At 51.5% G+C, this 27,062-nt stretch overlaps 6 protein-coding genes across 6 annotated transcripts; 4 read left to right on the top strand and 2 right to left on the bottom strand.

The window, feature by feature from the left end:
- Positions 1–3,874: 3,874 nt before the first annotated feature.
- J4E82_000387 (uncharacterized protein) lies at positions 3,875–5,164 on the top strand (the record flags this gene model as incomplete). Its single annotated transcript, XM_051726708.1, has 1 exon — positions 3,875–5,164. The coding sequence occupies one exon, from the start codon at positions 3,875–3,877 to the stop codon at positions 5,162–5,164; it is 1,290 nt and encodes a 429-aa protein (XP_051593890.1).
- A 198-nt stretch (positions 5,165–5,362) lies between these two features.
- On the bottom strand, positions 5,363–6,319 carry J4E82_000386 (uncharacterized protein; the record flags this gene model as incomplete). Its single annotated transcript, XM_051726707.1, has 1 exon — positions 5,363–6,319. One exon carries the CDS (start codon positions 6,317–6,319, stop codon positions 5,363–5,365), a length of 957 nt encoding a protein of 318 aa, XP_051593889.1.
- A 507-nt stretch (positions 6,320–6,826) lies between these two features.
- On the top strand, positions 6,827–8,442 carry J4E82_000385 (uncharacterized protein; the record flags this gene model as incomplete). Its single annotated transcript, XM_051726706.1, has 3 exons — positions 6,827–7,329; positions 7,382–7,480; positions 7,530–8,442. 3 exons carry the CDS (start codon positions 6,827–6,829, stop codon positions 8,440–8,442), a joined length of 1,515 nt encoding a protein of 504 aa, XP_051593888.1.
- A 1,147-nt stretch (positions 8,443–9,589) lies between these two features.
- Positions 9,590–11,224, top strand: J4E82_000384 (uncharacterized protein; the record flags this gene model as incomplete). The annotated part of the gene is made up of 4 exons (XM_051726705.1): positions 9,590–9,656; positions 9,709–9,983; positions 10,041–10,112; positions 10,169–11,224. 4 exons carry the CDS (start codon positions 9,590–9,592, stop codon positions 11,222–11,224), a joined length of 1,470 nt encoding a protein of 489 aa, XP_051593887.1.
- A 193-nt stretch (positions 11,225–11,417) lies between these two features.
- On the bottom strand, positions 11,418–14,270 carry J4E82_000383 (uncharacterized protein; the record flags this gene model as incomplete). The annotated part of the gene is made up of 4 exons (XM_051726704.1): positions 11,418–12,563; positions 12,612–13,219; positions 13,285–13,601; positions 13,663–14,270. 4 exons carry the CDS (start codon positions 14,268–14,270, stop codon positions 11,418–11,420), a joined length of 2,679 nt encoding a protein of 892 aa, XP_051593886.1.
- A 6,929-nt stretch (positions 14,271–21,199) lies between these two features.
- On the top strand, positions 21,200–23,009 carry J4E82_000382 (uncharacterized protein; the record flags this gene model as incomplete). Its single annotated transcript, XM_051726703.1, has 5 exons — positions 21,200–21,332; positions 21,382–21,433; positions 21,478–21,551; positions 21,599–22,314; positions 22,362–23,009. The coding sequence occupies 5 exons, from the start codon at positions 21,200–21,202 to the stop codon at positions 23,007–23,009; spliced, it is 1,623 nt and encodes a 540-aa protein (XP_051593885.1).
- Positions 23,010–27,062: the final 4,053 nt, after the last annotated feature.

Below are 27,062 nucleotides of genomic sequence, written 5' to 3'. Positions count from 1 at the left end.
AGCGCGTTATAGCCACGTTAGGACTCACTATTTTGCTTCCACACCACATGGTGTTCTCAAATCCGCCGAATCTATCACCAAATGAGTTCTACCACGTCGCATTGGACATACGGCTCTTTAGTGAGTCTCGTCAGCCGACGAAACCAGGCTGTGCGAATTGCAGCGGCTGATTTTTGTTTCTAGAAGACGGCCAACTTACCCGGTAAAGCATCCCCACATCAGATGGTACCTGGCATCGAGCATTACTCTCCATGTTTCCACAAGCCTTCGCATGAGAGCTCCCGGCATGCATGTCGTTGCCATGTCGACCCTGGTCCTCTTTCGGTATTATCGGCATTTCACATTTAGCCTCTTTCGACTCCCAAATAAAGCTTCTAGTTCTACGGGTGCACGTGGACAGGTGCCGAAGCTATCTGAAATGCCCCACCTCACCACTGGAGCTGTTTCATAGAGCATCTATCTTCTGAATTGTGTGATACCAACTGAGATCGAAGAGCGTTGGCAAGATTCACACTTGAGACCGCGACACGTTGGATGCATCACCGTACTCCAAAGTCGTGATGCTCTGGCCACTTTCTAGTTTTCCAGGAAGCTTCTATTCACCCATTTGAACATATGCAACCGCAAAAGGCCCCACAAACATACTCGTCGGTTGAGTTCCATATTAGCAATAACGTGGATACCTAAGAAGACATGTACGACCATCAAATGCTACATTTTCAATTTGCATGACGAGCTTGGAGTTGCCTTCTCATTGGTCTATTGCATATCTTTCAGGCTCGAAAGAGCCTCATTTGCACTTATCCAAGTACTCCGTAAGTCCATCCGCTATATCGAGTTGGTCGGTCACTCCTTTGCGCCAGGATTTCTTTCCCTGGCTTCCGTAAAGCCATGTGGAAGTCCGATTAATACCTGGGTTTGCTCGCTGGGAATCTTGGTTTGACCTCGTACCTCATCGTTCCATTCAAAAGCCAAGCATGCGGTGGGCGTTGATCACTCTGGCAGGAGCCCTGAGCTTCTCAGGAGTATCAGCTCTTATTGACTCAGCAATCGATACCAAGGTCATCGCGCATCCACGAGCACACCTTTACGGTACTGGTGACATCGTGAACACTGTCGCACAACAGTTCGTGGAGCGTAATGCTACAACACCAAACCTCGACTCCCGCTCTTCTCACTACCTATTACCTCGGCAAGCGGCAGGCCGTTGCGGTGCTGAGTTCAGCAATCAGAGATGTGGTGGCAATCAATGCTGCTCAAGTTATGGTTACTGCGGATCAGAGTTCGAGGTACGAATCTTCATCCCAAGATCTCGATGTTCTACATGCTGACATGGGTTACCTTAGCACTGTGGCATCATTGTCGGATGTCAGCCTGACTTTGGAAGGTGTGGTGATGCAGCACCAGGGCCAACCACTACGCCAACGCCAACTCCCACGCCAACTCCCACGCCTCCGCCGCCAACAAGCTCAGTCACTGTCCCTTCAAGCTCGTCGGCTCTACCGCCGCTGCCCTCCGGCACTCTGATTCCCTCGACGAATGGGCAATGCGGAAACGTAACAACATGTGCAGGCTCCGTCTTCGGAAGTTGCTGCTCGGAGTACTATTACTGCGGCAACTCCCTTGACTTCTGCGGCACTGGGTGTCGCCTCGGCTTTGGAAGTTGTGGTGGTGTGGCACCACCACCGCCGCCGGGCTCTTCTTCCTCGATCCCTATCCCTGTTCCTCCTAGCAGCTCCTCAACCAGGCCATCGCCCACTCCTACTCCCACCCCAACAACGACACCAACGCCTAGCCCAACCTCTTCTGCGGCACCTATTCCGACCAATGTCAGTACCAACGGACGGTGTGGAGCAGATGGGAGTGGCCAGACTTGTACGGGCAGTACTTTCGGGAGATGCTGTTCGAGCTATGGATGGTGTGGCAATGGGCAGGATGACTACTGTAGATTGTCGTGGGGTTGCCAGCCGCAGTTCGGGACATGCGGCTAGTAAAAGCTCTCCATAACGTGTGGCAAGATCGAACCAGCTTGCGAACAGGGGTAGTGAATACTGGAGCGGAGTCCAAAGACTGTGTATACTCGAGTGGCGAACTGTGTATAGCCTGTGCGAGTTTGTGTATTCCATTCATCGATGACTGTCGTATTACTGGAATGTATATTTCAGTCTCAACTCCCCAGTATCAACATCCTTCATGAGAGCCTAAGATCATTCTATCTTGCTTCTTAGCCATTGCGCACTGGGTAGCGTCACTTAGACAAATTCGAAGTCCCCAATCTGTCTCCGCCGCGGAGAATGCCATATTACGTGCGATAGTGAAGTGAAAGTGACATTAATGAGAAACGCCACCAAGATGTTGAACTGTTTCACTGATATCATGACGTCTTTGGCGCTCCTGCCAAATCCAATAGTAGAAGTCTGCATCGATCGCCAAAGATCTAGGCATTTCTTTGGAGGTCTGCAGGGGGAGATGAAGAGCTGTCCGGTCTACTGGTACGATGAACTTTCCTTGACACTGGTTCTTACCGATGGCATGGTGCTATGTTGTCAGGTGGCTCTTACGATTGCGTGTGAAACGTGAAACTCTAATTGGCCGTAGACCCGTGCTTGATGACAGCGCACGCTGGGATGAGACCATTTTTGCTATATGCTCACATGGTACTTCCCAGCATTACTACGGATGTCGGCGACGTTCAACGTAGTGACATCCCTGACGGGAAGAATCGGCTTCGGTAGCCCTAGACAGATGGGCAAGAGCCTGTAGTGCTTCCAACTCTGAAGGAACGACAGCTACTAGTGTTCTTTGGTTGTGCCAAAATAGAGTGCCATATAACAATTCTCCGCGCAAATCTAATTTTGTGGTAGAAAAGCAATAAAAAAGCATCCATGAAAGGGTCATAGTTGGAGCTGTCTCGCCGAGTTCTGCTGGTAACAGCATTGTGCTGCAACTCAGGTCGTATTTTTGCGCAACCCGCTTCGTAGCCACATAACTTTGCAACAGCGCCTGCATCCATGAGACAAGGATACTAGTCTGTTAGTATGTTCCACGATCGCTCAAGAATCTGGAGATGTTACCTTGGCAGGCTAGGAGGAGAAGGAGAGAGTTTACCATTAACTACGTCGTCATTGGTACAGTGCGTTTCGACCGAGGCAACTTTCCATATTTCCTACACCCAGGTTTCTTGACAAATAACGGCTAAGGGACCCTAAACAATACCAGACGGCAACCTTTTGCCGATCCCACGATGAGTTGGGATGGAGGAAGATCGCCGTTCGTCATGATTGGACAGGGGATTTATCCTGTTGGTCCGGGCTGGCCTACATCCGACTAATACCCCTGGCAAGTACCGCCAACTACCGCATCCTGCATACGAATTTCAGCCAGGTCTTAGAATTTTGAAGACCTTAGTGCACATAATTCACAGGTAGTTCACGTTTGGCGCGGGTGGCGGTTGCTTGACATTGGCCACCGTCCCACATTGTTCACCATCTGACCCTCTTTCTTCGGGCACTACCCCGGACCCCTATGTAATAGTTCGACTGCCAGAGTTCAGATCGAGGATGAGCCGCGAATCAGAGATGACGGGTTGTCATCTACACCCGGCCCTTCATATCCAAAAGCGTCCCTGAGAGATGACCGGCGCACGTTGTGTACTATCGACTACAGAGATCGACAGCGGGGTTCCTGTTCAGCAAGCTGGTGAACCGCGGTCCTTTCACACGACACGTCGCCGATGCGCGTCATCCAGGATACTCGGTAATAGGAGATGCGATGGCGATTGCTGAATGCGTTGCCTGTAGAGCAGTATATAGTATGCCCAACCACTCCGTCTACACTTCATTGTCAGCATCAAGCCTATTCATCAATCACAAACATGCACTTCTCTTCTCTTCAACTGGCTTTGGTTGCCGCGGCGCCTCTCGTCTCTGCCTGGCCAACGGCCATCTTGGAGGCTGCTGGACATGATTCTGAGCTTCTGAAGCGCGCCGAGGAGGCCGCGAGGTTGGTAAAACTGGAAGGACGTCAAGCTGGTGCCGGTGCTGCGACAGCTATCTTCGAGCCAGTACCCATCTTCAACGCAAAGGCGCAATACATCAACGTCACTGCTGGCAGTGGTCACGAGTACGTTGCACCAGGGCCGAACGACCTCAGAGGACCATGCCCGGGTCTAAACGCCTTTGCCAATCACAACTTCCTCCCCCACAACGGATACGCCAGTGTTCAACAATACATCGACGTAACACAAAAGGTCGTGGGCATGGGACCCATTCTTTCGACCTTCCTTTCAGTTCTCGGTGGCGCCCTCGACGGCGACCTGTTGAACTGGTCAATTGGCGGCACGCCATCTCTCGCTCAGGGAGGTCCAACAGGAATTCTAGGCAACGGGTTGACCGGATCGCACAACAAATACGAAGCCGATGCATCACCAACACGGCCCGACCTTTACCAGGCGGGTAACAACTACAAGACTGTCACTAGCCAGTTCCAAGAATTGATCGACTACTCCCCCGGTGGTGTGGTTACCCTTGAGAGCTTGACAAACTTCAGGAGCCATCGATTTGACGTTCAGAAGCAAACTAACCCCAACTTTTTCAATGGGCCGTTCTCGGGCGTGTTGGTGCAACCTGCTGCGTACACCTTCATCTTCCGCTTCATGGCCAACCACACCGCTGAGAACCCCACTGGTATTCTCCCATACGATGTCATCCAATCTTGGTTTGGAGTTCAGGGTACGAACGGAAACTACAACGCAGTGCAAGGCTCGGAGCGCATCCCAGAGAACTGGTACCGACGTGCTCTTGAATATCCATACGAGACCACATACTTCCTTGCGGATGCTGTCAATGCTGCTGTTCTCCACCCTAAGTTTCTCGATATCGGTGGAAACACTGGTACATCCAACTCCTTCGTTGGTGTTGACGTAGCTGACCTGACCGGTGGTGTTTTCAATGGTGCGTCACTCCTTGAGGGGAACAATCTCGGCTGCTTTGTCTACCAGGCCTCAGCACAAGCCAAGCCAGACATCCTTCTTGGACCGCTTGACGCACTCACCAGTGCCGTTGGAGGCCTTGTTGGACAGTTGGGTTGCCCGAAGTTGGCCGCCATCGACAAGCAAGTTCTTCAACAATTCCCCGGTTACACTAAGTCACCCGTTTATGGTTAGGACGAACGAAACAAGAGGTCATAGGAGTAGCTAGTAGAGCAGAGAGTTCCAATGCTCTGATAATTAGTAGAAACGAAATTAATAATTTGCAACGACACTTGACCTTCTCTTCGTGATGACTTCGATTATGTAAACCATGAACGGGCAGCTCCTAGTATACACGTATCTGCTAGGCAAAGCTGTCGGTAGGTTTTGCTCTTATGCTGTCTGCTTCTCTCCATCAATGAAGTCGCGAATCGTCTGCTCAAGCCCAACGTCTTCGCTAAAACCCAATTCTCTTGCTCTCGCAGTGTCGTACTTCGCTGGCCAGCTCAAAACGATCCTCTGTGTCGTCTCATCCCTCTTCTCTTTCACCAAAGCTCTTGTCTCCTTGCCCGCAACTCTCTCCAGGGCATCCAAAATTTCTCCACTCGTTGCTGTATAACCCGGTAGTAGTACCTGCCTAAAGTGCCCAAATTTCTCCGCTGGTACCTTGATGGCATGTACAAGGTTTGTCGCGAGTGTGCGTGGCGAAGTAAGCCAGATGCCAATACTTGGGTCGACTGGTAACTCCGACTCTTGTCCATGTATTGGCTCGCGTACGATACCCGAGACGAATGACGAAGCTGCTGCAGTAGGTGCGCCAGCTCTGACAAAGACAGTTGGAAGACGAACGACGCGTCCGTCGATGAGCCCGCGTCGTGAATAATCGTTAAGGAGGAACTCAATCATGAGCTTCTGGGTGCCGTAACTAGATTCAGGCATAGGCACGATGTCCGTCTCTGTTGCCACATTCTCAACGGCCTTCCGCCCAAAAACTGCGCAAGAAGAAGTGAAGACCACTTTGATTCCTGGTCGCTTGGTCCGAATGGTGTCCAGTAGTTGGCGCACAGACTCAAAGTTGACTCTAAGGCCTAGCTCGAGGTTTGCTTCGCTACCGCTCGACATGATGCCATGAAGAATGTATACAGCATCTGGTTGTTGAGCGATGAGATCTTCGCATGCTGATAGTGATGTGAGGTCCGCCGCAGTACATTGTACGCTCTGTGACGATGTTGGATTTGGAGGTGGATTAACGTCGGCCAAGATGAGTGCATCTGCGGTGTTTGATTCGATGAGTCTTTTGGCCAAAATTTGGCCGACAAAGCCGCCGGCTCCAGTAATAAGGACTTTCATGCCGAAATTCGAACAACGAACTTGAGTCAGAACAATGCCACGATTTTCGGGGTTTGATTTTCGTAAAGCCGTTGGAAGATGCCGCACTTATGATGCTTGCCCGTTCGGTGACGATCCCGAGTACAAAGTGGGGAAAGTGTGGGGACGGCGCCTGCCCCGGATAATCATCGGCCGAGCTTGTACCTTCTCACGAAGGATGTGGAAGCAACACAGCTATGCGTTATCACCTAGACCTGCTTGTAGGGTCTTGAAATTCTTCCTAGTGTTCTGACTCTGTTAGATTACAAGATATCTCTAAGTATCTTGACGGTGGTGACAGCATCTAAGAATTCGGCGAAACCTCTGCGTTGCAACCCTATCGGTCCAAGAGCCCCGATGCGGTGCATGGAGCTATGACATCGCTAGTGACGATGTTGATCCGTGATTCTTTGGGGGAATTGGGAAAAGTATAAATTAAAAGATGGGGTCTGGGGTAGAAGCGATTCGCAACTCCGCAATCCTTCCGTTATGGCGTTCGCTGCAACACTTCTCCTGGGACTCAGCCAGCTTCAAGCTGTGACTGCTGTCAGCTCTTTGAACATTGACACGACTTCCGGACCAGTTCAGGGCTTTACAGATGACATCACGCCAAATGTTGCACAGTACCTCGGTATACCGTTTGCGGAACAGCCCGTAGGAGCACGACGCTGGCTGCCTCCAGCCCCAAAGTCTAAAGAGAATGCAACGATCAAGGCGACCGATCTAGGACATGCTTGCCCCCAGTTTGAGGGCAATGCACCTAATGTCTGGCTCACAGACGCACCGGAATTCATTATTCAGCCGTGGGACTACCAAGGTGAGGACTGCCTAAACCTCCACGTTTGGGCTCCCTTGGATCAATGTGAGGAACCATTGCCAGTAGTGGTTTGGATTCATGGAGGAGGATTCGTGACGGGTGGGCCCACGGTACCATACCAGAATCCTGCCCGATGGGTAGAGAGGTCAGGGGATCACATCGTTGTCGGAATCAAGTGAGTCTGACTCAGTAGATTTGATGTTACATAAGGTTTACCAGAGTAACAGTTACCGTTTGAACATCTTCGGTTTCCCCAATGCCAAAGCGCTTGCGGATGACGAACAGAACCTGGCCTTCTTAGACCAGCGCCTCGCTCTGGAATGGATGTAAGTGCTCAGACATGAACCCAAATAAAGCAATGACTGACTTATCAAGTCGCGACAATATCGGTAATTTCGGGGGTGATCCAGACCGTATTACTCTTTGGGGCCAGTCCGCAGGTGCCATCTCCGTCGACTACTACAACTTTGCTTACCCAGAAGACCCTATCGTTTCAGGCTTGATCATGAACTCCGGATCAGCATTCTTGTCGATTGCTAGCGCTGATACACAGCAATCGAACTTCACATTCGTTGCTCAGCACTTTGGCTGCAATGATGCCGACGCGGATGCGGAAATCGACTGTCTACGAAAAATTGAATCTAGTGACATCGAGTTGTTCCTCAAAGGGTACTCCGACAATGGCACGGCACCTGGGCTAAGCTTCGTCCCAATAGTCGACGACCGTACGGTTTTCGCAAACTACACAGCACGTGCTCTTGCTGGTAACTTCACGCGTAAGCCGGCGATTATTGGTACAACGACCAACGAGGGTATCGCATTTCTGCCGTATAATCAAACATATGGTCCTGATCAAGCGCAAGCAGACGCTACAACTGCTTCGTTATTCCTGTGCCCTGTCACACAGACAACCCACGATCGTAGTGCAGCCAATACCACAACATTCCGCTACCTTTACGGCGGAAACTTCAGCAATATCTCCCCGCAATTCTGGGAGGGTGCATACCACTCCTCTGATCTTCCATTGTACTTTGGCACCTATGGTATCGCGAGAGGTAACGGTACGGATTTCGAGAGAGAAGTAAGCGAGCAGGCACAGGATTACTATCTTGCCTTCGCCAAGGATTCGATCAATGGGCTACCAGAGTCGGGATGGAAATCGTACGCTTCGAGTGGTGAAGGGGTGTTGCTTGCATACGATGGAGAGGTTGTGCAAAGCATCGACGCAAGCGTGTTGGAGAGGGCTTGTGATGGGCTGACGCCCAATGGCAAGCCGCTGCCGCCTTGAAGAAAGATGGAGTATCACCGGATGGTTGGAAAGCAAAAGCACTACGGCAGGCGTGGCATTTGCTTTTTCCCCATAGATACCCTCCAATGCTACAATGTGATACATCGTCGATACACTCTGTGCCAAGTTGTCAGCCTTCAAGAAATCGATCGCTCAGGCGGCCTAAGATCCGTCTCCCCGTCCTTGCTTGTCTATCTCTCATATCTCGTATCGAACTCGGCGTGATGTCCAGATGTGGTTGAAGGATAAGTCTTAAGACATGGATGTATGCAGCAAATACTGGGTATTCGCAACGAGATGAGAGGACAAGTCTCGGCCGCAGACGCCCTCACGAACACCAGAATATGGCTTAAGCCAACGAGATGCATTGGTTACCGGTGTGATAGGACCGACCCGTGGCATCTTAGACCCTTGGTGTCTGACAGCGGCCCGTAAAAGCAGATCGAGTTCTCATGCACGTCGTCTGCACATGGCCAGCCACCAAAGACGGTTCGGTGTAACCGACGTGAGATATTCACAGGGGTAGATGTTTGCTTCTGGTCGATTAGCGACAGCGCCCCAATCGTCTCCGCGCGGCCAGGGTCATGATGCGATGATCTCCAACTGCAAGATGACCGCAGCAGGAGCGTGCATGATGGGTGAAAAGGGAAGTGTGGCGTCTTTGTGGCGTATTGGATACAAAGATCAGCAAAACACGTGGAATTGAGACGCAAATAGCCAAAGCATCAGAAACGGTTAGAAAATCTTTCAGAGTGAATTGATGGGGTCTGGTGAGCCAAGACCCTGAGGAAGTTGCAGGTGGCTGAAGCGCGAGAAGAAAGCGCGACACGTGTCTGTGGCTTCAACATGTGGCTTTCACTGCCAGTGCGGGGTTTAACCTTTGAACTTGCAGCACGGCGCGTTTGAGAAGTGACGTCAACCTGGGTCTTTCCAAGATCAGGTAACAACAAGCAGGAACAACACGTGGTGGAGCGTGCCAATTGACGAGCTTCAAAACTGGCGATCAACCTTCCTTGAGCTTCTCTTCAACCAGACTCTCTACCTTCCGAACCCTATCACCTCTGAGCACGAACTAGTACTGTTTCGAGCTGCAATACCTACGAAGCTTAATCGCCACCAAACAGAACGCGAAGACCAGTTGAACATCATGGCTAACCAGGCGCCTGCATCCCTTGTCGATGTGTTGACCGCCTCAGGTGGTGCTGAACCAGCCGGTAAATGATACCAGCAACTGTCGCACCGCATGTACTAACTGGTATAAATCAGGCTTCCTCAACGACATCGTCAAGAACCTCTGGCCAAACATCTGCGTTGCGGGCTCTAACATAATCAAAGAAACTGTTGAGCCTATCCTCGCCTCAACTCTACCTGGTCCTCTTGGAAATCTGCGTTTCACCAAGATCGACTTTGGACATATTCCTATTGGCTTCTCCAACGTGGACGTTCACAAGACCAAGACCGATGGCATCAAGCTCGACATGGATATGGACTGGGAGGGTGTGTGTGACTTTGAGCTCGACGGAAAGATGGTTCCGAAAGTGGTATGTTTCGAATATGATAGACGTGATTAGCTGAGCTGTGACTGATGTGGCGTGCAGGGTGTTGAGAAGGTTCACATGAAGGGCCGGATCAGTGTACTCTTGTGCCCGTTGATAAACGTCATTCCCTTGGTATGTGCGAACTCTACCCTCAAGCCATCTCGAATGCACACTGATGCCAAAACTAGATTGGTGCAGCACAGATCGCCTTCCTCAACACACCAAGCCTCAAGCTTGACTTCACCGACGCCGCCAATATTGCCGACTTCTCTGTTATTGACAGCACAGTCCGCAAAACCATTCTTGGTATCATTGATGGAATGGCTGTACTGCCCAACCGCTTCCTTGTCAAGATGACAAACGACGTCGACTATTTCAAGGCCCACCAGCCTCACCATGGTATTATTCGTATCACGGTAGCTCGAGCAACTGGAATTGATACTCCCAAGAAGGGTGAGAAGAAGAGCACAATGAGGAAACTGCTCTCTAAGGTCAAGCTGGAAGATGTACCGGATTGCTACGTCAAGGTCAAAGTAGGTGCCGAAGCGGAGTGGAAGACAAGCGTTGTGGATAATAACCACGAGCCCGAGTGGAATGAGACGCACGACTTCTTGGTATCAGATTACGAACAAGACATTTCTGTGGATATTCAGGACGACGACTTAGCTGGTGACGACGACATGGGTGTCGGCTCGACCACTGTCAAGGAAATCCTACTCAAGGGCGGTTCGCAGGATCTGAGCCTCTCACACAAGGGCAATGCTACCCAGGCACGACTACTTATACATGCCAAGTTCTTCAACTTTGTCACCGACGCGCAGGCCCTCTCTTCCGCCAACGCTCAAGGCCAAGCTGAGGGTCAGGTCTGCGGTCTGGCCACTGTACTCATTGCTAGCGCCAACGGACTCCAAGGCAACCGTGACGAGCTCAACCCCAGCGTCAAGGTCACTTGGGGTGACCAGACCTTCCAAACCGCGGTCCAAACCTATACTCCTGGCACCGATATCTTCAATCCAGCCTTCGACCAAGCATTCCGTATCCCTCTCACCGCAGCGATGTTGGCGAACCCAGGAGCCTTCAAAATTGCGCTGCTGAACAAGGAGGTGGAGTTTGGAAGTGCGCAAGTGGGTTTCCAAGATGTGATGGGTGCGGAGGGTATGGCTATACGGGACAATTTCGATGTAGGAAACGGCGCCCAGGTTCGAGCTGCAATCATGCTGAACGGTGTCAAGCTGGCCGAGTAAAGAAATGATTAGTGGTGAGAAAGATGACTGATGGTGTCATGTAACCGGGTGTGGTTTATAATGACAAGAAGAACATTATATCAGCAAGCAAAAAAGACATAGCAAGATGTGCACCCAAATACCATTGTATACGTTTCCAAAATGCCTGCTAAACACGTACGCATATGTATACCTTAACACACTCTCAACACAATCACATCGTCGCCCCTGCCGCTGTGTCTCCGTCGACATCCAGGATTGCGCCTTCTTCTCCATTCTTTGGTTTTACCAATTTGATACTTACGTCGGGATCCTGACTATAAACTCTTAGGCCTAGCACACAGACTGCGTTCCATGGCTTAGGCTGTTCCTTTGCAGGAGTTGCTTGTGGAGGTGGAGGGGCCACTTCGCCAGAAGTAGCATACCGTGGAAAGCCGCGGTAGTCTGGTGGTGGTGGAGGGCGGTAGTGTGATGCGATCGAGTGTTGTGAACGCATGACGCGGGCTTGAGGAGATGTGCTGCTGCTGTGGTCAGGGTTGTCGCTTTCGGCATCGTTGGGGTGGACTTCAGAGGTGGGTGTATGGTTTGCGTCTCCATTGTCACTGGAGTCGCGTGGTTCGAGTGCGGGCTCAATGACTAGCTTCGTTTCTTGCAGGGCTTCTTTGCTTTGAATCGGGAGTTCGATGGGAGCCTTTGCCGTGCCTTCGGTATCAGATGAGGTAGTTTTGTCGGCGTCCTGCTTAGCTTCCTCGATCAAACCAGTGGTGGGGCCAGGTTGCTTTGTGGCTGAACCCCCGTCGCCACGTTCTTCCTCAGCTTTGCCAGATTCTCCAACCTTTTCTTTCATCTCACGCTCTTTTTTCTCCTTCTTCCATGTCTCGTATTCGGCTCTCTCTTCTTTCTTCCAAACTTCGAAATCAGCTTTCTCTTTTCTCCAAGCTTCAAATTCGGCCCTCTCCTTCTCTTTCGCTTCCTCCTTCTCCTTTTTCTTTTCAGCCGCCTCCTTCCTCTTTTGTTCCTTCTTCTTCCGCTCTTCTTCGGTAAGTTCGAAGATACCTTTGGCATTTGCGATGTCGTAGTTCAGGCCGATCTGCCTAAGCTTCTGCGGGTTGCGCTCCGCGAGCTTGGTAACCACTTCGGGAACATCTGGAGCATCTGCATTTCTTGAAGCTTCGATTTTCGGTAGAACTTCATACACTCCAGCATCGAGTTCGACTTTAGCAGAGATACTACGGTTTCCGAACCAAGCACCGCGAGCACGCACAATATGGTGACCTGGTTCCGCATTCTTCTCTTGCAATATGAAGTGCAGGTCAAAGTCGTACTTGCCTTCCAAGCCCTTGAAGTAGCGTTCATCCAGCTATGAGAGATTAGCGAATATTGTGAATGACAATGTTTCATAACTTACCTGACAAAGGACAAACACGGTAGGCCCAGACTTCTTGATCTCTACAGAGAACTTCGTATTCACATAGCCTGTGACCCAAGCAACTGGAACGCTTGTCCATCGCTGCACTACAGTCCATTCCTCGTTGAAGAGAAGCGTACGGTCAAGAATATCAAATCGCTTCAGCAGATCCTTGTACGACATCCAAAACAGGCCATCGTCTCCGAACTTGTGGCCCAACTTGTCTAGCCAGTAAGTCGTCCATTCGCGAGACCCGTCAGACCATGGCCCTGTCCACTCTCCCATAGAGGCATTTACCCGTTTGCCCCAAGGATTGCGAATCAACACCAGCTGGTGCTTCTTTCCATCTTCTCCTTCAGCTTCTACCGCTTTGATGACCGAATAAGCGTGATTTAAAGCGAGACCCCGTCGAGCGTCCGAGTCATCACCATCAATACTAGGCGATGATGCTGAGAAGAGGAACTTCTTGCCGGCTTGGAGCAATTCTTCCCACAATCGTTGCTTATCCAGGACCCGATCAGTGGGAACCTTGGTTGTTACGCCACCGGTCAAATCTTCCACTGCTTCGCCACTCCAGCCACCAGCAATAGAATCATAGTCCCCGTGCACTGAGGTTTGTTAGCAGATTACACTTATACTCCGAGTAATTGCGATCAGCAAAAGTCTTTCATACCTTTAGCGTAAGCTTTCTCCAGCAATGGGAGCCATGTCTCGTTCTCATCAGCGCATGAGGCGAAATATAGCGCTTCAGATCCAGTTTGATGATTGTCCTTGTACTTCTTCTCTTTGGCATTCGTTGGATCATAGCGGTCACCCCAAGCGGCGTCGAAATCGCTATTTCGGAGGTACAAGTTGTCATCGACGACAGTCCAGATCCACTCGCCATCCCTGTAAAACACAAAGCCATAGACACCACATATCTCGTCTCTAGCGACACAGATCTTGTCCATCAAGTTTGGGTTGCTGCAGATGGTTGCAACAGCAGCAATACTTAGTGTAGGTGTATGGAGTCAGTGTATGTCTCACATGCAATTCGTACAGCGATACTTACAACCAGCAGTCGCCACTCGAGCCTTGTCGTAGATCGGAGCTGGAGAAGCCACCAAATACGAACTTTGGCTCATCAAAGATCCAATCAATGCGATGCACGGAATTTGGACCATCTTTACTGCTGCTCGACCTGTTGGTCAACAGCTTCGCTGTGGCATTGAAATCGAATGCGGCGCCATCAGCCATAATCACGCCACTTTGAACCAGAGTCGAGAGAGCATTGCCAAGTCGGGATGCGCTCACTGATGATGATGCTGTCGCTGGTTGGTCTTTGTACCAAGTCATAAGACCGTTAAGGCAGTTTCTGTCCGATAGGTCTTCGATATCAAAGTCTGCATCTGTAAACTTCTCATTCGTACGTTTGCATTCTTTGACAATGCGTTCCACTCGAGCGCGGCATTGTGCAGCCGCTGTTTCGTAAGATTCAGCCGCATTCTTTCCTGTGACTGTGCCCTCTTTTCGCTGTGGTGGGAGTAGGTGCGCATACAAGCTTGACGGGAAGATTTTGGTCACTTTCGCTGGTTGTTTCGTGATGAGGTTGTCCCAAAACTCGTTGATGGCTTCCTGGGGAGCGCCAATCTGCGCGTCATCGCTTGTCACTGAGGCCATGATTGCTTTCGCGTTATTGGAGGATTGGTGTTACACTGCGGCTGCACTGTCTTACCCAGAAAAGCAACTATATCGATACAGTAAAGAGCTGAGGTGGAGATTCTCCAAAAAGAGGGCGCGATAAGATTGAATCGAGGGAAGAAGATGCGAAAGCATTGAAAATAGATCTGCCTCGGAAACGTTGACTATATTTCGTCTTGAAGATTTGGGGGCCATAATGCCAGGCTTGCAGCATTGGCTGCTTACGGCGCCATGCGGCTGAACAAGACATCCAACTGGCTCACATGCTGCCTTCTGCGCATGATACTTCGTTGAATGATTGGAAGCTCATGACTCTCTATTGATCATGTAGCTGCGGTGGTGCCTCGAACTTGCGCAACGTGGACAAGGTTGTCATTCTTTGCGCAAGGCAGCATCACAGGCCAGGTAACAACAGAGAATGCAATGAGGAAGGAGCATGCAGGGTGAGATACAGAGACCACTTAGCATCGTGCAGAGTAAGCGGTGCCGGGTGTTAGTCAACTTTGCTATGCAGACTGCGCTTTAGTGTAGGCCACGAAGTGAGTGGATACGTGGCTGAAATCGCGGGGCTGGCTGGGCAAAAGAGGTGGCGGACTTTCGCCTCCCCCATCATTTTTGCCCTGTCCTAGGATTTGGGCTTCAGATTTTGTTTACTCATCAGTAACCTTGGTTCAATGCCATACATGGAAAACATCCGATCCCGAGGCGTTCTCGGGATGCACGCTAATTGACCGACTGCTCTTTGTGACGGATGCATGGATGCGATGGAGCAGTGGGATTTTCCTCCGAGATCTCTGGGTGCGACTCATGAGCCTTGCTTCATCACTGAAAGTGCTGCTCATAATGTAGTTTGATAGGGGGGTTTCCAAATTGGTATCAGCATAGACTAGGCGCATGCCGCTTTGATATGACGAAGACATGCCTTTCGGATCCATCTCCCCTCGGCGGCAGTCGAGTCACTTCTATCAGGCCCGAATGCCGCGAAAGTATCCACCGCCTTGGAATCTGACTTTGCTGCGACACGACAGGACGGCTCGCGATATCTACTTTTCTCGGTCTCATGATGCGCGCTGAAACTACAATTATGCTGGGCCCTTGAGACGGCGCGCCCATGCCCAGATCTCTTGGGCAGTCGATCGGAAATAGTGGGACTCGAAAGAAAGAAAGTTGTTGGCATTTAAGCGATGATCACGCGGTAAGCGTCTAATTTACCGCTGGGGATGAACTCTTCGACAGCTCGCGTTAGCAGCAGACAGGCCCACATATGACTTAGCATATAATACCGAAGCAATGTAGATGCCAATCTAGCAACATGGTATTGAGTGAGGCATTCGAGACGAGACCGAATCCTACAGCCATGTTAGTCAACACGGATGAGCTAGTTTGACATGGTATAGCACGAGGCGTTAACCGCAGCTCCTGCCGCAAATGCAGAAACTGGACGGGTCAGTGTAGTCGATCTGGGTATGATATGAAATAGTCTATTAAGCCGCCAAGGCGTGCCGCTCCATGGGTATGTGAAACAGCAACCCCCACCGACATGCATCTAGATGTACATGTAGCTTAAAGTAGACAATTGGGATGGCAATCCAGGCCTCCCGATAATACCGAAATGTTGTGAGAGAGAAAGTGAAGACATTATGGCTTGCTGGTTTGCACCGGTCGTTGTACTGTAAAGCGACAAAGGAGATTGAGGGCCGTGTGTAGTTCTCGGCCGTGGTATGCTTAAGGAAAACCAAATAATGTAGGATCTGGCAGACATGTTGGAACGGCAATCGCCATCGGGCTTGCTGTGCAGGCCCTGTTCAGCCTGAAACCCTTGCAAAGCGGGTACCCCTTTGCTTCTGTTCAGCGAGTCGTAAAGTCGATTCCTGCCAGGAATTTGGCCGTTTCGGGATATTGCCGCCCAGGAATGCGGTGAGACGAAAAGTCAGAATGCCTGAACGCCGTGCTAGGGTAAAAATGCTAACATGATGGGTGTTGAGTAAAATCGTGTCGGAGATGCGTGTCGTAGATTAATCTTGAAAGATCGTGAGTCGCCAATGACAGCCCGCATCTGGGTACCGGGATCTCGGGTGTTTGGATCGTAGTCGGCGATCTGTGCATTCCATCTGCAACCAACGAGTCAGCACCGACATACATCTTGCATGTTACGAAGGATCCTTCGCAACACCTTCGCACGTGCCGTGGGTCGAAGGTGCCATTCCCATCGTAGGGAGGAGCTTGGCCAACGGGTTGTTGTTGGACTTACCTATGCTTTGGCTGCGCAAGCCTGGCAAGTCTTGAGCTTGCATCGCTCGCACTCGTAGATAAAGGGAAGATTTTGGGCAAGGCACAAGTGACAATTCCAGAGGACGATAGTGGTGTCCGACTTGATCAATTTGAAGCTATGTGAGCAGCCTGCGGGGCGAGCCATGGCGATGTAGGAGAGTTTGTGGAAGGCGTGGGTTCAACGGGAACGACTGTCTGCATTGGAGAGTGAGAGGCTGAGGGCAGGAAGGGTAGATATAGTGACAGAGGTGAAGTACCGACCTGGATGCTTGCGGCAGGATACCGGTTGAGGCTAAGGTAGGATCGGACTGGAAAGCGAAGGTGTTCAGGGTATCTCGATCCGTGGCTGGCAAAAGCAAGCAAGGCTTGGAAGGAAACAGCAGTCGCTTGAGGGTTGGTCACTGGAGAAGGAACGATTTCAGGGTTTGCTTGTTGCTACTGCGAGGACGCTAATGACGCGGATCGTAGTCCGTCTTATACTGACTCTGGGAGATGCTGGGCCCAGTGGAGAATAAACTTTGGCTACAGGAAGAGCTGAATGCATTTCCACCAGGCGCAGTAGTGTACAACACGCAGCAGCGTGTAGCCGTCTCGCGGTCTTAGTATGCTGGACAGACTGCAACGAAAGCGGACGGGTGCTGTACAGATGAAGCAAAAGATGTACTTGATGGTAGCACGGCCAGGCCGGCTGGGGAGTTGCTCTCACTCGTCCAATACGAGGCTCTCTCAAAGGGAACGACATGGTGGGGTTGGTCAAACGCGGGCTGGCCGTTCCGCAGCCGCGGTCATGGTAGCATCTTGACGTCGCGAAGCCCCTGGTGCAGGGAAGGGCGCGATGTGAATGTTCCGAGAGGCTTCGAGGATAGCGCTGCCGAATTCTATGTGTCACACCAGACCGTGTCTGCATGCCGCAATTCTCTCATGGCACCTGTGCAGTCTGCTGCATCGAGAGACGCTGGCTGCGGTCCAACTAGGGGTCCCTTTTCGGCGGCCAGCCCGGCGCCTTCCAGTGCAATGGGATGCGGAAAGAGCTTAGGGCGCATGGGGTCGGTAAATTCAGGTTCGCACCTGCAGTCGCTCAGGGCTGCTCCTTCCCCAACGACCTTGTCAGTGCTCGTCACGAGTTTTTCTTTTCCGCCTCTGCGACACGGCCACCGGAGAATAGTCGCAAGCCAATCGCGTAAACTACCCGGCCCAACGACATGAACGACATGTCTGGCGCTATCTTGAGCCGCAAAGGCTGCATCGCGGTCCAGACACCAACTGCCTAAAACGTCGTCCTGCATGCGCCTCCGCCCCGTTTCTTCTCCTCTCCACCTGTCTTCTTTCTTCTGCCAACGCCGTCATGACCTGCATGCCTCCACTGGAACCTCTCCCTGCGCCAACGTCTAGCGTCCACTGCCATACGTGAACATGGATCATCTACTCTCCGTCGTGCGCTTCCGGCCTCTGCATTGGGAACTGCCGTCGGCAATGTCGCTGGCCTTTCCCTTCACAGAATCTGTGCAGAGCCTGATGCACGTCGGTGCATTTGGTATTGCCTGCTGCATCAGGTCAACCTCCAGCCCGCCTCAGCTCCCTCGCGCGGCTACATACAGCCTCACCGCGCGCGTCTTGCTGTGGCGCGCAGATCCACTGCTGGCCACCAAGTACCTCTCCTTCGATGTCGATGCTGCATGTCTTGTCGTGCACATGCTTGGACCAAAACGGCAAGCGCCATCTATGAGGCTTGCGGGAGATCCACTATCAGATTCATCGGCGTTGCTTGCTTATGAGGTAAAGCATCATGACGTTCCGTCACAGTATGCAACCTCGTCCACCTGAATATTGCACGGTAGAGCCATGTAGCAACATCATAGCCAGCCGCAGCTGTCTGAAAATACCCTTGTTCGGCTTATATACCTGGAGCCTATATGTGTATCAGATACATGCCAGGAGAAGCTCGGTCATGGCTCGCTGGTCTGGAATCCTACCTGCCAGGTTGCCTACCAAGGTTTGGCGTAACGAATCGAACTACGGCAACGCGCTGTTCATAGTCCTTTTTCCAGATCGGCTGTAATCTCCATCGCACGTGTCGCGACGATCTAATCTGATACCCACAAGTATTGTCACTTCTTAAAAGCATATTGAAGTACGCAATCGTCCAACGCTGACCCGGTTCAAGACAGATGATTGGAGCTAGATGCTCACTGCACACCCTCTTCGCTATACAATACAAGCCTCGATGGTACCTGACTGAACACCATGACGGGAACTATGTTTTGGAGGCGGCTGTTGAAGCCCTACACTCGCTTGCATCTCTCGGTTACACCGGATCGGACTGAACCTGGCGCTCGGTGCCACAATGCAAGATCGGTGCAACCATCACGTCCGCCTGTGATCATGGCGCCCGTGTGGCGTTCTGCGTGTGGACGAATGCGCGTCAATCCTGAACGGGGCGACTTCCCCCTTCTCGCTAGCTTCATTGCCCACCTCAGGCATGCCCAGGAGGCTTGGCTCACCTCCACGCGACCTCTCAAATTTCATCCAGGCAAGCGCTTGCGAGGATTTTCGCTAGCTGTTTGAAAAGCCGCCGTCGCAGTGAGCCGCAATTTGGTTTACGGCTTGACATCATGGCAGCCAGACACGGTTGTAACGCGATCTAATTTCTCTACCATGCAGCTTCTTGTGCAGGCTTTCATGATCGCCGAGGTCATCCCATGGTCGGCTTGACACTGTCTTTCCAAGATGCCCCCTCCCTTGGACTAGGATTCAGAGCATAGTCTTCTGCGTCGGGTGATTCGTAATTGGTGATTCAACCGGGTCCGTTGAGTAATACCTGATCACACCACTTTTCATGACCGAGTACCAACAGGTTCGAGCACGCGTCAGACGGAGCACAGCATCTCACCCGCTCTTAAGCTTCATCACAACCTCTAACCAGGCTCTTGGGTATGCGTTTCCGCGTCTATGGCTGCTCGATTGGCTGGGCGACCGCTATATGTTGCTGTCGTGTACGCCGTTTTTTGTCAAATGCAAAGGGCAAACCGCGCACCGCAACATCAAGGGGCATGTCAGCCATGGAATCACAGCTGAGACCTGGTCGTCGGAGGCGGACGACACAAACTAGTGTCCACACATACTGCGACCCAGACTACCAATCGAAGTATTCCTTTTCAGCCTTACCGCTCATCACACCAGTTGAAAATGATGGGGATCGAGGGGATCGTGATGATTCCACTATTTGTCTTATGGGGCGCCATTGTTCTTCTGCAGGCTTATGCCAGGGTAGGACAAGAGAAGCGCTGCTTTCTCACTGTTGCGCCCCACCACGCTCTTCTGTTTACCACATCCGCATCTGGCCACTCTTCCAATTACAGATATCAGGGTACGTACCTGCCATGGTGACACCAGCTCACCGCCTAAGTACTGGCGTCTCTTTGTAGTGCGGCGAGGAAGATGGGGCTCCCAAAGCACTCACCACCCCGTTAGACAGCTTCTATGAACTAACGCCAAACAGGCCCTGATGGCTCAATCTTCACGAAGGGATGCCTCGAGAGGGACCGCCACAATCTGTCTCAGTGATGTATGCAGGAAATAAGTGTAATGGTCATGGCTTCAATGGATTGACGTTGGATTTGGCGACTATACCTTGCGACTTGTGTGACTAAGGCATAGTTCAACGCGCGCTCTGATATACCTTGGATGACGCCTATGAAATTCTTTCGAGGAATATGTGGGGATCGGAGAGGAAGCCGAATAACTGCGACCCTGCCAGAATGTAGTCACAAATCGGTTGAGTTCCGGTGTGGGAACTTGTATAGTTTGAGTAACGTTCAGCACCAGGGCCACAGGAGCACGAAGCAAGCGGTGAGCTTGTGCAACATCCACTGCAGTAGGGCAAGGCTGTCCTAAACAGACAATTACTGACAGTATTGATGTATAGCTCGCGAACGGACAACTGAAGGAATCAGCTGTGTGTCTGCTGAAACTGCATCATCCTGGTACGGCAAAGTCTCTTCTTCTTCCATCGAGCTGCGCTACCCGGTGACACAATGTATCTATGCTTACTTAGAAACCTTGAATCAAAGCTCTTCGGATTTCATGTGCTCTCCTACTTGTCCTTCCTTACAAATCTGTACTGCGAAGGCCAGTGCATAGCATGTCACGTCTCTCGTGTATGTTCTGGTCATGGATGGATGTTGTAAGGCGGGGTCTCATGGACTGCAAGTACAAAGGCGACTAAGTGCATCGTGCGCGCACCGTTGGCTAGGAAGCATTGTGATTCGATCGCGTGACAGCGCAGCAGCTTGTAAGACGCTTGGTCGACGAAGGCATATGCATAAAGACAGATGACAATCTTCCTGCCTAGTCTCCCGCTCCCGTAGTTCCTTAGATTGTGAGATGGTCGTTTGAGTCCTGCTTAATAACCCTGTTGTTCAGTCAGGCTTCTGGGCACGTTGTTGATCGCGAGTCAGGCATCACGTTGGCTGGTAGCCGTTTCCTTATCCGGCGAATAGAGTGGGGCTGAGCTAAACCCCTCAAGGGCCCGTATCTGAGCTAGGATGTCGAACAATTTTGACAGACACGACCGGCCTCAGCAGCCCTCACCACAGTTTGCCCACTACGAGAACGTCACCCTACTCGGTCCGCCCACCATGAGGGGCGCACTCGTCTTTGGCGGGTCTTCGCACCCAAAGCTCGTCGAGGGTATCTGCGACCGGCTGGGCATGAAGCCTGGCTCTGCAACCCTGGGCAAATTCAAGAACGGAGAGACTTCCGTTACCATTCGTATGTCTGGCCACCACTCTGGCGTTCCTCAGGTGCTAACTGTCTGCAGACACGTCAATCCGGAACAAGGATGTCTTCATCGTCCAGAGTGGAAGCGAGAAGTGCGTAGCCTAGCCTTCTTAAGCGTCAACGGCTAATGGGTCAGAATCAACGACTCGATTATGGAGCTGCTGATCATGATCTCTGCCTGCAAAGGCGGCTCAGCCAAGTCGGTAACAGGTACTTGGCCTCTGAATGGGCTCAATACCAGCTACTGACACCACTAGCCGTCATGCCCTACTTCCCATACTCGCGCCAGTCCAAGAAGAAGCAGCACCGCGGGGCCATCACAGCCCGCATGGTCGCGAACCTTCTTCATATCGCCGGTGTCAATCACGTCATGACCATCGACCTCCACGCCTCCCAGATGCAGGGCTTCTTCAAGTGCCCTGTCGATAATCTCGTCGCAGAGCCCCTCCTCGCCCGCTGGATCCGCGTCAATGTGCCCAACTGGAGGGAAGCCGTGGTCGTCAGCAAGAACCCCGGTGGCACCAAGCGCGTTACGTCGCTGGCGGATGCTTTGAAGCTCAGCTTCGGCATTGTTACAACCGACAGGCGGAGGGCAGGCACGGCGGTACACTGGAACGAGAGCGCCATGTTCGAGCAGCTCAGGCTTGATGGCTCATACGAAACACCAGACTTGGTTGAAGCTGCGCTAGATGCCGACGCGGACATCACGCCTATCAGCAAGATGACCATAGAACCAAAGGCAGAACCAAGCAAATCGAGTCTCAAGCGCATACCATCAAATCCCCTGCAAAGGCGAGCCAACGGGTGGTCAGAACCACCCACCAGCCATCCACTGTCCAAGTCAATGCGCGCAGGCTCCATCGTGGAGCCTGAGGTACCACTGGAACCCATTCGGACTGACGTAGAGAATAATAAGGAAGAGCTCGAAGAGCAGAGTGCGGATGAGAGCGGCGCCGAGGAGTACACTGATGAGGTTTGTCCAGACTAGAGTGAACCATTGAGTAACGCTAACATGCACAGCGCGCAAGAAACGTCATTCATGGGAGACTCGTACAAGGTCACATTGTCGACGACACACATCCCTCCCCATCAATGTCCGCAACGTCACACAGTACTTGGCGCAACCGCCCTCCGTCTGAGAGCGACAATGACGATATACCTCCGCACATGATGTCTTCTTTCATGTCGACTACCTCGTCCACGCGCAACAGAGACACCGAGCACTCACATGCCCTCGGTGGCACATACGATGCCGCTGCATCCTCTGAAGACGAAGAAGAAGACCTCAAGAACCCCGAGCTCGAGACTATGGTTACCCTTGTTGGCAACGTCAAGGACCGCCCTGTCTTCATTGTTGACGACATGATGGATAAATCTGCGTCATGGATTGCAGCCGCTGAGACTGTGGTCAAGCGTGGTGGTGCGACAAAGGTCTACTGCTTCGCAACCCACGGTATCTTTGGTGGTGATTGTCTAGAGGAGTTGAACAACTGCGATGTCATCGACAAGATTATCATCACAAACGCGTTTCCGATTCCCGAACACAAGCTTGCACAGGCGAGCCCCGATAAACTGGTAGTCATTAACATTGACAACCTTCTGGCAGAGGCGATTCGTAGGAACCACCACGGAGAGAGCATGAGCCAGCTTTTTCTTCACTATGATTAGGGCAATGGCCATGGAACACACGGTAAGGATGGTTCAAGGATTTGAATATGCGATTAGCAAGGCGTACGGGCACTGCCTACGGGGCTTTGATGGGCGGTACGGCGTTATGGTCAGGCACCCAAAAGCCTACAATGTGGCATGGATTACGATGAAGAGGGATACCTGTGAGGCTCAAAGCCACACATGCAGTAAGTTACAACATCATAGGCAGTATTGATACTGCTTGACCGTTTTCCCGTTCCTCAATGTCTATCTTTCTTCTTTTTCAATTTCTCTCCCTTCTAGGCAGCCTTTGTCAGCGCCCGGGTCTGTATGATGTAAGACATCGCGACAGCTGGCGATCTAGCCAGGTTGCAAAGCATGAGAACCAACGATGCAGGCCTTGAGCCTGCAGGAGTCCCGTGATACGATACGGTGTACTCTTAACGGAACGTTGGGAGAATATATACCAGCTAGAGCGCTCCTTCGAATGCCCGGCTCCTCATACCATGGGATTTCGGGTGCGGGAGGGCTCTTGTACAGATATGATGCATGAGTAACATTTTCGTGCAATACCTTTGTACCAAAACACCACAGTTGTGTCGCCTTGGTGTGTGTTAGAGATATACGGTTTGGGCTTCCTATATCTACTTCGCTCTATGTTTGAGATATATTGAATCGATAATGAGATGAACCACTTCTCAGAGATACGACTGACTACTCTGCATGTATAGCCAGGGAATTATTCCCACCGGCTACCCCACCTGGTTACTTCTTTGTTCACCGGATTGCTAACCCCACACTAGCTGCAAGCCTAGGGGGATCTTGTTCACACCGCTTGTTACACGAGATGCTTAGTGCGCATCTCCCGCAGCTGCCGCCGCTATCTTGGTGTACTCCCACCGGAATGTGGCAAGATTCTGGATGCTAGAACTCGTAGAGGGTGGAGTGAACAGGTTAAGTCAACACGGAGAATTTGACATGTAGAATGGTCTTGGTACTGCACATGTGGCAGCTGCATATGGTTCGTATAGATATAACTTCTAGGCACAAATCGACTAATATCTCTTCATGATTTGATGTAGTTTTCTGCGCATACACGGTCCATATTGCCATGGCCTACTGTCCATCAACATCCAACAACAATCTCATGTAGGCCGACCCTACTCCATCCTCCTGGCAGTAGCTGGGCTAAAAACGATTTCGATGACTGTTGGCGCACATCCACGACACCACCCTTACTAATATGGTGTCTGCCGTTGGACTCCGGTTGGCCTCCGTTGCATGACATCGAAGTTCAGAAGTCGAGATAAGGCGACCGTTTGACTCCTAAGGTGGACGTGAAATGTGTTTCATCCAGTAATCATGCTAGCTGTTACACCGTAATTCCTTGCAAAATGAAGATCATTGTAAGTTGTAGAAAATGCTGCACACCATGCAGCCATGGACGCTGCATGTCTCGGCACAAAGCCGGTGGATTTAATGGATAAAAGGACACGCAAGCAGTGGTTGAATACAGGACGCGTGGTGGTGTTATCGCGAGCCTGAATCGTGTAGACGTCATAATGTATGGAGAAGGCCTGAGCTTGGGAGGCGTGGTGGTGTTATAGGCAGACATGGAATAACTCGCCGTACTCGCCTACATGCATCGTCGCTTATTAGGAAAAAACGGAGATAAGGTAGCGTCACCTGAGACTCTAGGAAGCTTCGGAAGATTTTCGACCTCGAGCTCCGCCAGCTGCCCGCGCATCTTTCCTTCATCACACCATGGCGCCTGCAAAGACTCCTTCGTTCCTATGCATCCAGGCTATCTTCGGCTTACTCTCACTAAACACACACAAGGGGCGCGGATCCGCCTGCGGCCTGTACACCCCCGCATGATGCAAAGCACGCTCCTCACGACCGGCTAGATTCCCCAGGAACGTTCATCGAAAAACAAATTAGTACCACATGGCAGAAATTGGCGTTCGTTGAGCGTGGCCGCCTTATGCAAGGTCAATTGTGTACTCAGCATGCGCAAAAGACTTGGCCTATGGCGCGAGGTTTCCCTCACGACGTGTAGGGGGTCGCGTCATCCTCTTACTCCATAGAGCCAGAAACATCCCACGAGATCTAACCACAGAGCATTCTAGCTACACCAACGTGGTGGGTTCTGCTAGCTGTCGGTCCACTCATCTCAGCATCTAGCGCTTGCGCACCGACTGGTGAGGACCCGCATGGGCTCGCAAAGAGCGGGTATGCATGCTGAGATTTTGTATCCCAGTTTTCCACAGCTATGCACGCCTCTAAGAGGTTGAGCTTGCTTCACGCGCTTCTTCGCGTCGCTTCTATCTCGGATTACTTATTCCTAATCCACCTGGTCATCCTGCTGAATGCCCTTGGGCCGAGGCGCGTTGTCAAGCCGAAAAGCTATACCTTCCCCTTCTTAAGCCCAGGAGCTTTCAGTCTGGTCTACAGTATCTGTTTCTCCCTCCACTACGAATCGTTGAATTCCCCACTCTGCCGCGTCAAACATCTTAACCTTTTGCCAAGATACCTTGATAGTCGCCCAAGAGGTCGAAAGTATTGAGGCCGCCAAGCGAACTTGTCCTGTCTTGTCGTTCCCAAAACCTTTCTGGAACCAAAACACACAGACGTCCCATCTGCGGCGACCCCAGATCCACGAGCAGCGCACCATTACTGGCGGACAAGAACCTGCCAAGTACATTTGAACCCACAGTCAGCCTCAAATTAGGTCGATCATACACGTACACGCAGCCAGACGCTTACGCACGCGTAACAAGTGTACCTGCGGTCTTATCAATCAACGGACGAACTGCGCCATCTACAGCGGAGCATCCTTAGCGCACCGGACGCACGATCGTCAGGGTCAACTACAGCTCCACGGCCAAGACACAGCGTGCGGAAGCATCTGCGACATCCCGCGCTGCAACCCCAAGCTTCATATTGATTTTGGACCCAGCTCTTTCATGCTAAGCGGAGCTATCCACGCTCAAATTACGCACTAAGCAGATTGACCGGAGACTCAAGCGCGTCGGACCTTACTTTTGGTAGATCATCAAAACGCTCCAGCCAGTTACAGAGGTCACTTGACACACGCGAGCCCCAGCGGAACTTGCTTGGCAGCGCTATCCGTGGTACCCACGCACAACACCGAACTTGAATACTTTCACAATTACAGCCAATCTTGTGGACATATATAAGAAGTGCCGATTACCTCTTCTCGTCCTCCAGCAAACCAACATTACCTTTACCAAAACAACTTCTTCTAACCATATTCCTCACCTCCAACCAAAACTCCACCACCCACATACCAATACCCGACATCCAACCTGGCGCAATGTCTTCCACTAGCTCAACCTACCACATTCCGTTCCCAAAGAACTTTCTCACTGTCAACACTCCCGTCAAGAAGCAGTCCGGTTCCGGTGTTCAATCTCCCACCGAGCCCGTCATGCCTGCTCACGGGTTTCTATCCAACCGACCAGCGCGCCACCAGTCTATTTCCTCAGTCTCAAGCATCACAAGTGTCGCAGCCCCACCCTCAGAGGCTAGCACTATCAGCGCGCCATCTTCTCCCACCACCAAGGCTGCCGATTCACCTATCCTTGGTCCGAAGATTTTCGCTCCTCTGGCGGTTAATGCAAAGCACGCGCTTCCACCGAGCACTTCTTCGGAGATGAGCAACGCAGAGAGACAGAGGCGCATGAGCTTCGAGAAGCACACTTTCTTGTCCAACAAGTTCTAAGTTGCGAGCGACGCAATAGCTGCTAGTTGTGTAGCAAACGAAGAAGTCGCGGGGAACAAAACACAGTACGCCTTTGAGAGCGAGCGGCATCATGCGATAGCGGGCGGAATCAGGCGTTAACGATGTCACGATACCTTTTCCTTTTTCTTATACAAAATTCGATATACCACAAAAGAACCCTCACGGCCATTGGGTATTGGCGAACTGGGCTGGCATGGGCAGGCGTTTACTTGAGGGGTCAGCTAGCTGGAAACAGGCAGCAGAAACACGGACTCACATACTACGAATTCAAATTTGATCCAAAATCACACTTGCCCTGGCCTTAT

This window comes from Alternaria postmessia (genome assembly GCF_024291825.1).
Source record: "Alternaria postmessia strain BMP 2775 chromosome Unknown scaffold_1, whole genome shotgun sequence".
Taxonomy (NCBI): Eukaryota; Fungi; Ascomycota; class Dothideomycetes; order Pleosporales; family Pleosporaceae; genus Alternaria; species Alternaria postmessia.
This window is presented reverse-complemented; position numbering and strand designations above follow the sequence as displayed.